Here is a 9,673-nt window from a genome sequence, read left to right on the forward strand (position 1 = left end):
TTAGAATGAATTGCGAGAATTGCACACATCTTATCCATTCTTCCGACAGGGCATGAGCTCTGTATTGTGCACGCCATCTAGCTCCCCCAGGTTGCTCACATGCACTGGGGCCACTGTTCTCTAGATTCTGCCTGGTGATACCACATACTTCAGTATTTCTCCAAATACCTAAGCTAAGATTGTGCTCTTTGGGTCTTACAGATGGAGCAAGTGAGAATTCTGAATTGCTTTTTATACCAAAGTTGTTTTATCTCTATGGACCCCTTGTATTATTTTCACCTAGGGAGAAAGTTCCCTTGTTTCCCATTCTGCTAGATGCATCAAAGATTCAACCACTGCTGAGAATGAGAGCCGTGGGACTAAGAAACATAAATAAAACATTTTAGGTCACGTTTGTCCAAGAAGCGACATTTGGATACAGTTGGTAGCTGTGAACTCAATATAACCAGATTTAATTTTGGGAGCTGCTTTTGACTTTAAAAACCAAACCAGCAACTGTCTATTCCTTTAAGCCACCTCTGTTGTCTTGTTTTGTAGACACATGTGTATGGTAATGCGAGGGGTACAGAAAATGAACAGCAAAACTGTGACCAGCACGATGTTGGGAGTGTTCCGGGAAGACCCAAAGACTCGGGAAGAGTTTCTAACTCTCATTAAGAGCTGAACTTCAGCGTGTGTCATGTGCTTTGAGGATCGTGCCACTAGTTAGCATTGTTTGGTCTTAATTGTTTGTACATTGCATTTTCAATTGTTTTAGACGTGAACATTATTCCTTGTCACTAATGGTGTTTAATAATTATTTATAGCAAATCAAATAAAAATAATTAGCAAAGGGGTGAGACCTCTACTTTCTTCTTGCCACCTTTTAGTGGTAACTATCAAAGAAACTGCTCATCGTGTAAGTTACATGCACAAAACCACTGCCATTTGGATAACCTTGAGGGTGCTGGGAAGGAAAAAATACTCAAGTATTTTGTTCAAATACTATGGTAACTGGGTTCCTAAGCATAGGAATGTTGGGAATGGGGGAAAACTATGGCCAATACTATTTTTTTCCTTCCCCAAACAAAAATGGTGTAGTGCTTAAAAGAATTTTTGTACACTGTGCAACATTGCTCTGCAAACTCAGAGTCCAACAGGCTTCACTTTAATCACATTTATGAAACTGCCAGGACACTTTATTTTTTATATATTTATTTTTTGACTCTCCAGCTGTGACGTTAGTCACCAAAGGAAGGTGGTGGAATATCTATGTTTTTGATTTTGTGAGTTAAAAAGGCACAATTCTACTTTCCATTCTTTTTTAAATTCAAGTACAGGGAATTAGTTCCTATTGTTTACAAGTGTATTCTCATGTGAACATACAGGGATTTAGACATTTAACTCTCTGTGCCTTGATGAGAATATCACACCACTTAGAGTATAGATACCTTTGCCTTTTTAAAAAAGCCATTATTTTATGAGACTTCAGTACTGACCCTGCAAATAACTAGTCCTCACAGTTTTAACTTTAGGAGTTTCTTGCAAGCTTACTTTGTGTATTCCTTGGAGATGTCTCAAAACTTTTCTTTTTTTTTTTTTTTTTTTTTTTTTTTTTACCTTAACAAATATTTTTCTAAGTATTTCCAGAAACTTTTGAAAATGTTCATCACTTTCAGGTCTGCAGAACCATAGCTTCTGTGTACAGGAAAGCATGCAGAATGAACTAACTGTGGACTGCACAGTGTGAGTGATAGCCAATGTTCAATGAAAGCTGCATTGTTGGTATCTGTGAAAATGCTCTATAATTTTCTGAAATTACTGGAAATTATTAGAAGCCCCATACTGGTTCCTCTTGTGCTCCATATGGGTCTCGTCCTCAGTGTAACTGTTCAAGTGGTATACAAGTCTTTTTGTCCAGGAAGCTGTTGCCTTATTAATGACTACTTAAAATTCCCTCCACTGGGGCAGTGTGGGCCAAAGTAAAACAAACAAAAACCAAACCCAACTCCCTGCAAAAACAAAGCTACAGTCATTCCATGGAAAAGTCTCTTATTTGGTTGACATTGTATCCTTCAAATTTATTCCATTACCTTAAGAAGAACTAACTACAGTGATTACTCTAACCTTGGTAGTCCTGCCTCTGCCATTTTGATGTCATTTGCCTTAGGATGGGGACAAGGTGGCAGAAGTGCTGGGTTTTTTGTTTGTTTGTTTGTTTGTTTTTTGTTTTTTAAACTTCCCTACATCTATTTCCTATATTTTTCTATGGAGTTTCTGAAGTACAGTGGTAATTTATTTTGAGTTCTCTTTAAAATCTAATGTGATATAAACATTATCCTGCTTAATAGACACTTAGAAGTAGAATTAAACACTATTCATGTTTGGTATTTTAAAGTAAAAACAGATGTGACTTGGAGGACCAAAGAAATTGTTAGCTATAAATTCATCTTTCTGAGATCAATTGTATTTCTTTTTAATGAGTCTCTGTTCTAACATTGCCTGGAAGTGTTCTCATAAAGGTCTAATGTATCTGCAGGCTGTCATCTTATTGGTAAATGCAAAGTAATAACCTTGTCTGTTTTACTCTAGTCTGTAGTACTTCAAAATTACCTTTTCATATCCATGGCCTCGACTCCATTTTGGGGATTTTTAAGAAGTTGATGCATTTAAGTACACTGTTCAATTAAATTGTTTGAATTTAATGTGTGTGTGTGTATCTGTTCCTGAAGTTGGTTCTATTGAAATTATTAAAGTGTTATAACTTAGTTTCTTGTGGAAGTAGTTTCTTTTTGAACCATTTGTATAAATATGCCAATAAATTAGATTATTTTATTTGTATTCTCTTTTACCAAAGATACCCGTCATAAGGCTTTCCCTGATAGTCATCAAGCTATTAGAATGTAAATCCCAGTAGTGGTAGAAATTAACCTGGGGTTCTCTGTCTTCCTTTGGTATTTGGTTTGGCTATTACTGTCCTCACCCTCTGGCTGATAAGGGATGAGGAGGTCTGGGGTAAGAGTGAGGAATCTGAGTGGCCCTCATGCCTCTGTTATTCTAAATCTAAGTTTGGGAAGCTGCAGCCTTCTGAGAACTGGCACTGTTTCTGTGTGGGAGCTATTGGAGAAGGAAGAGCAGACTGGGGCAGGGAGCCTGGCAGTGCAGGGAGCGGAAGAGATTTTCACTCCTTCTTCTAGGGAAGAACCTTCCCTGGACAAGACTTCTGAGTAAATGCAAAGGTTTTGCTGCCTCTTTTCTGTCTGTGGCTGGTGACCTCGTCAGTCCCTCTTTTGGGCTGTTCTTCTCTCCATTCTTTGCTCTACCCAGGCAGAGGCCCCTGCACTCACTGATGTCAGCATGCCCAGGTGTCAGGGCTCTGGAGTGGCCTGCTGCTCCTCAAAGGACTTCGTAGACTGTTGGGTAGTGAATCTAGTCACCCAAACTAGGGTTGCTTATTGTATAAACATTCCTAAAACCACAACTCATAGGTGTCAGTAAAACAATGAGCTGCTCAGCTAAGCCTGAGTTGCTGCTCCTGAGTTTTTTCACGAAAGATTGGCCGAGTTCCTTGTTTTGTAACTTATGGGAAGAGCAGTTGCAAACACCAAAGGTATGAGAGAATGTCATCAGTACAAACTTAGATTCATCCTGAAGTTGCTGATGGCGAGAAGAGGGAGTCTCAGTAGATGAGTTCAAGGCCAAGTGTAAATACCCAATAGCCCCAACCCTCCAGAGGCACTTGCTCTATTTTAGTCTTTATTACAGAAAAAAACATATATAGCATAGACTGTACATAATTACATGAACCCCTTCTACCCATCACCCAGCTTCAGTAAGTTTCAACTCATGGCCATCTTGATTCCCCTGTACTTCCTATCTCCACTGGATTATTTCAAAGCAAATTCCAGATATTATTTCACTCATAAAATATTTCAGATTATCAAAAAGGAGAAGAACCACATTAACAAAAAGCCCATTCATTATCACACAAAAAATTAATGCTTTAATATCAAATATCCAGTCAGCATTCAGTTTTTCCCTATTGTCTCATAAATTTATTCATCGCTTATTTGAATCAAGGTACAGATGAGATCCATACATTGCAATTGGTTGATCTGATGTTTTTTTAATTGTAAAACAATTCATAGCGGTTTCTGAGTGGCAGAGTCTGTTAAGCACCCAACTCTTGGTTTTGGCTTAGATCGTGACCTCAGGGTCATGAGATTGAGCCCCACAGCGGGCTCCACACTAAGCAGGGAGTCTGCTCGAGATTTTCTCCTCCCCCGCCTCCCCCCTCCCCTGATGTACACTCTCTCTAAAATAAATAAATAAATAAATCTTAAAAAAAAAACCCACAGAAAATTTACTATCCTAAACATTTTTAAGTGTACATTTAGTAATAACTATATGTATATTGTTGCAAAACAGATCTCTAGAATTTTTTCATCTTGTAAAACTGAAAACTTATATCCATTGAACTCTTATTCTCCCTCCCCTCAGCTCCTGGTAATCACCATTCTATTTTCTATTTCTGAGTTTGACTACTTTAGAGTCCTCATATAAACAGTATTTGTCTTTTTGTAACTGGTTTAATTTCACTTAGCATAATGTTCTCAAGACTCATCCAAGTTGTAGCAAATGACAGGATTTTCTTCTTTTTAAAGGTTGAATAATATTCCACTGTAAGTATCTAGTACATTTTTTTTTTAAAGATTTTATTTATTTATTTGACAGAGATCACAGGTAGGCAGAGAGGCAAGCAGAGAGGGGGAAGCAGGCTCCCCGCTGAGCGGAGAGCCCGATGTGGGGCTCGATCCCAGGGCCCTGAGATCATGACCTGAGCTGAAGGCAGAGGCTTAAACCACTGAGCCACCCAGGTGCCCAGTATATAGTACATTTTTTTTATATAGTACATTTTTAAAGATTTATCAATCTGTTGATGAGCATTTAGATTGTTTCCACCTTTTGGCTATTGTGACTAATACTGCAATGAATATGGGAGTGCAAATTATCTCCTGGAGAGCCTGCTTTCAGTTCTTTTAGATATGTACCCAGCAGTGGGATTACGGAATTTTTATATTCTCTCTATGTTATCTCTTAAAAATTTTTGAGGAACCTCCATTTTGTTTTCCATAGTAGTGCTACCATTTAACATTCCCACCAACAGTGTACCAAGTGTCCCAATTTCTCCACATTCTTGCCAAAACTTGTTATTTTCCGACTTCTTTGGATTGTGGCCATCCTAAGGGGCATGAAGTAATAGTTCGTTGTGGTTTGGATTTGCATTTCCCTGATGATTCATAATGTTGAGCATCTTTTCAAATTCATGTAGACCATTTGTATATCTTCCGTGGAGAAAAGTCTATTCAAAGTCCTTTGCCCATTTTTTTTAAAAGATTGTATTTATTTATTTGACAGACAGAGACCACACAGACAGAGAGAGAGGGGGAAGCCGTCTCGCTGCTGAGCAGAGAGCCCAATGCGGGGCTCGATCCCAGGACCCCGGGATCATGACCAGAGCCGATGGCAGAGGTCTCAACCCGCAGAGCCACCCAGGCGCCCCCTTTGCCCATTTTTTAATCAGGTTATTTATTTTTTTTTGTTGTTGAGGTATGGGAGTTCTTTATAACCCCTTATCAGATAAATAGTTTGCAAAAATTTTCTCCCATCTTACAGATTGCCTTTTCGCTCTGTTGATTGTTTCTTTTGGTGCATAGAAGTTGTTAAATTCGATATAGTCCCATTTTTCTGTTTTTGCTTTTGTTGCCTATGCTCTTGGTGTCATATCCAAGAAATCATTGTCCATTCCAATTTGTAAAGATCTCCCTCTGTGCTTTTTTCTAGGAGTTTTATAATTTCAGCTCTTACATTTAGATCTTTAGTCCATTTTGAGTTAATTTTTGTGTATGGTGTAAGGCAAAGGTCCAACTTTATTCTTTTGCTTGTGGATGTCTGATTTTCCCAACCCCATCTGCTAAAGAGAATCCCTTCTCCATTGTAAGGTGTTGGTACCTTTGTAAAAAATCATTTAATTATATATATGCAGATTTATTTCTGGGCTGTCCATTCTATTCCATTGGTCTATATGTCTTTATGCTAGAGCCACACTATTTTGATTGTTGTAGCTTTGTAGTATGTTTTGAAATGAGAAATTGTGAGGCCTCCAGCTTTGTTTTCCTTTCTCAAAATTGTTTTGGGTATTTGGGGTCCTTTGAGATTCCATATGAATCTATTTCTGCAAAAAAGGCTGTTGGGATTGCATTGAATGTAGATTGCTTTGCATATGTATAGTATCCATATTTGGTATACATATTTAGATATGTATAGTATGTATAGTATGACTGTTTTAATAATATTTAATAATCATGAACATGAGATATTTTGCCATTTATTTTTATCTTAAATTTCTTTCACCACTGTTTTATAGTTTTCACTGTACAAGTCTTTCCCTATTTTGGTTAAGTTTATTCCTAAGTATTTTATTTTCTTTTTTAACAGACTTTATTTATTAGAACAGTTTTAAGTTCATAGGAAAATTGAGTGCAGGATATGGAGATTTCTCATATGCCTCCTGCCCTCCTCATGTGTAGCCTCCCCAGTTATCACCACCCCCCAGTTATCATAATTGATGAACCTACATTGACACATAGTAACTATCCGAAGTCCATAGTTTTTATTAGGTTTCACTCTTAGTGTTGTACCTTCTGTTGGTTTGGACAATATAATAATATAGTATAATAATTTGCCTCCACCATTACATTGTCATACAAAGTAGTTTTGCTGCTCTAAATATGATCTGTGTTACATTCATCATCTGTTTTATTCTTTTTGGTGTTATTGTAAATAGAATTTTCTTAATTTTTCTTTGGATTGTTCATTGGTTGGTATGTTTCATAAGTCTGTTTAAAGTTGTAGATTCACCTCTTTCTCCCTTTCTTTCATACTTTCCTTACATTTATTTGGTTATTTGCTTTTGGAGAAGCTCCATGTGTACCCCAGGAAATGTCAACAGCTGGGATGTCTGTGACGGTCTGAATGAAGAGGGACTTCGGCTGAGCAGAGGGAAAAGGGTTGCTATCTGCTACAACATTCCTTCGTATCCTTAAATTCTTATTCCTGAGATAGCCCAGGTCAGCCTGCACTGCTCGACATTCAAGTTGCGCACATCTCTTTTTAGTTTTGTACCCTCCTAGGTATGGAACAGAATTTACTCCTCCTTGGGGTGGGTTGGGCTGGAGTGTCTTAACCTTCTGGATAGGCTTCAGTTTTAAAACATTTACCACACGGTTTCCTTGGCTCCCACAGTGTGGTAGCTGCCAAGATTTTGGTTTATTGTAGGACTGGAAATAGTGAATCCCCCAAGACTGGACATCACTTTGAGGGCTGAACCCCTGGGGAATTCCGAGGTTTGGGTTGGACGGTGGGAGTGTTTGGGTACCTGACTGCAGTTACATCTGTTTCGCCTTCTGAGTAAGGATGCCAGGCAGGCTCTGGCTGATCGGGGTGGAGAAGGAAGCGACACACCGGGTCTTGTGTTTAAGTAAGCTTCTTTTGCTCTCTAACGGTGTAGTTCTGACTTGTTTACAAATCCTGTTGGGAGAACTTGTAGCTCATGCCTTACATAACCCTAATATATCCCCCCCGCTTTTCCTCTTATTTCGGCATTCTCCTGTTTGGTTTGAGCAATGTGTCTACAGCACTGACCTTCTGAGAAATCCTTTAACTTCTGGAACTGACTCTGCTGCCCAGAGAGGTGGTTTGGCTGTTGGTCAGCACAGAGAAGGCTCTGTTGAGGGAGTCCTGTGATGAATTGCCTGGACATGTATGGAAACTTCCTCTAAGGCCATCACACTTAGGCTTTGTTGATTTTCTCTTGACTTTGGGATGAGTGTCTTCTCCCTCTTTTTTCCTGGATTTATTCATATTTGAAAATGTGCTGAATGACTAGGCAAACAGGCTATTTTTCTTTCTAATTTGTCTTTTTTTTTTTTTTTTTAGAAGAGTCCACTTATTTGACAGAGATCACAAGTAGGAAGAGAGGCAGGCAGAGAGAGAGAGGAGGAAGCAGGCTTCCTGCTGAGCAGAGAGCCCCATGCGGGACTCGATCCCAGGACCCTGAGATCATGACCTGAGCCGAAGGCAGAGGCTTTAACCCACTGAGCCACCCAGGTGCCCCTCTAATTTTTCTTTTTGTGGGGTTTCCCATTACATATGTGATGATACTAATTTTTACAGTTATCTTCTGTCTTGACTGGTAAAAGTCATTTTTTTCCATTTTTATTAACATATAACATTAGCCCCATGGGTACAGGTCTGTGAATTGTCATGGTTACGCATTTCACAGCACTCACCATAGCACATTTGACTGGTTAATTTCTTTATAGAGACTTTTCTCTTTGCAGGGCTCTTTCACTTCTAAAACCTAGAAATAAACTGAAAAGACAGAAAAGCCAGTAAGTAAAAAATCAGTTTAAAACAACTGGAGGGACCGCAGGTTTATTTCATATTGGTCATTTGGAAAGTCATATTAACCAAAGACAACTAATCTCAGAGCAAAATTTCTCATTTCTCATTTCTGGGTTGAAAGTCAATTCTCCTGAAAGTTGGTTCACCTGTGAGCTAGAAGCCAGGTACTTGAAATCCTTATTCAAGTCTTACTGACCGTGCCCTGCTTAGCAGTTGTCAGAATCACCTCATAATGAACAGGTAAGGGGGAGAGTGACTTATGTCAGTGCCTGAACATTTTGCTAATGAAATTTCCATATAAACTTAGTATTTAGAAAATAATTATAAAATGAAAAAGGTCTTGTGCGTTTGAAGTATAAGTAGGTCAACAATGAATTCTCATGGCCTTTTCAACTAGAGCAGTATAAAAAAATTAAAATCAAGGTTGAACCTTGAGTGCTGAGAAATGGCAATTTATGTTTCCTGCCTTTTAGTTTTATGGAGATGGAAGAGAAATTTTCCAGATCTAACGTTGTGTGTGTACATGTGCATGTGTACCCAACATTAAGTCTGGAATAGTTGTTATAAGGTGCCTTTTTTTTTTCTTTTAAATGGGGTATATTAAACTTTTAATAGTACTTCTCACAGTGTTATTTTCTCAAGACTTTTTTGAGTAAAGAACATTTCTGTTTTATCAGTGAGCAAGTTTGGGCTCCAGGAGAGACTTAAATGACTTGCGTCACTGTCACTGGATTAAAGAGCAGATGTTCCTATCTTGAATCTCCATCTGTTGGTCTTTCTATTAACCAGTGGGCCCAGGCCATTAGATCACTTTTAGCTCATCATTGCAGCTGGTTAATCTTTTCCAGTTGACCTCTGTATCTCCAAGCTCCCATTGTTTTGAATTGGAATCAGATTTTTGGAACATGTTTACAATTGGCTTCCCCCTTTGAACTCAACAGTGCTCTGGGGGAGTAACTTTAAGATAGGGGTGTGAATTAGCTATCTGTATAGTTCCATCTTATTGTAAGTCTTAAATGCTCACATTTTTAAAAAATTATTTTTTTTATACTGGTAATACCTGTACTTAGCACAAAATTCACATAGCACAAAATGACATAAGGAAAAGCTTACCTTCACTTCTGCCCTTGAGTAAGGCAGGCAACTGTTAGCACCAGGGATATCTTATGAAATGCTTTACTATTATTGCTAACTGAAAACCCTTCTTTCCCCCGTGTAGGCTGTTTGT

The 9,673-nt window shown here is 38.4% G+C and overlaps 1 protein-coding gene across 1 annotated transcript in view; it reads left to right on the forward strand.

The window, feature by feature from the left end:
- GCH1 (GTP cyclohydrolase 1) overlaps positions 1–836 on the forward strand; it is a 42,577-nt gene extending 41,741 nt beyond the window's left edge. The window contains exon 6 of the mRNA XM_032875341.1: positions 538–836. Coding sequence (XP_032731232.1) covers positions 538–664 — 127 coding nt within the window. The 3' untranslated portion in view covers positions 665–836. The remainder of the gene's footprint in view (positions 1–537) is intronic.
- Positions 837–9,673: the final 8,837 nt, after the last annotated feature.

Source organism: Lontra canadensis, unplaced genomic scaffold (genome assembly GCF_010015895.1).
Source record: "Lontra canadensis isolate GAN:19392208 unplaced genomic scaffold, GSC_riverotter_1.0 scaffold55, whole genome shotgun sequence".
NCBI lineage: Eukaryota > Metazoa > Chordata > Mammalia > Carnivora > Mustelidae > Lontra > Lontra canadensis.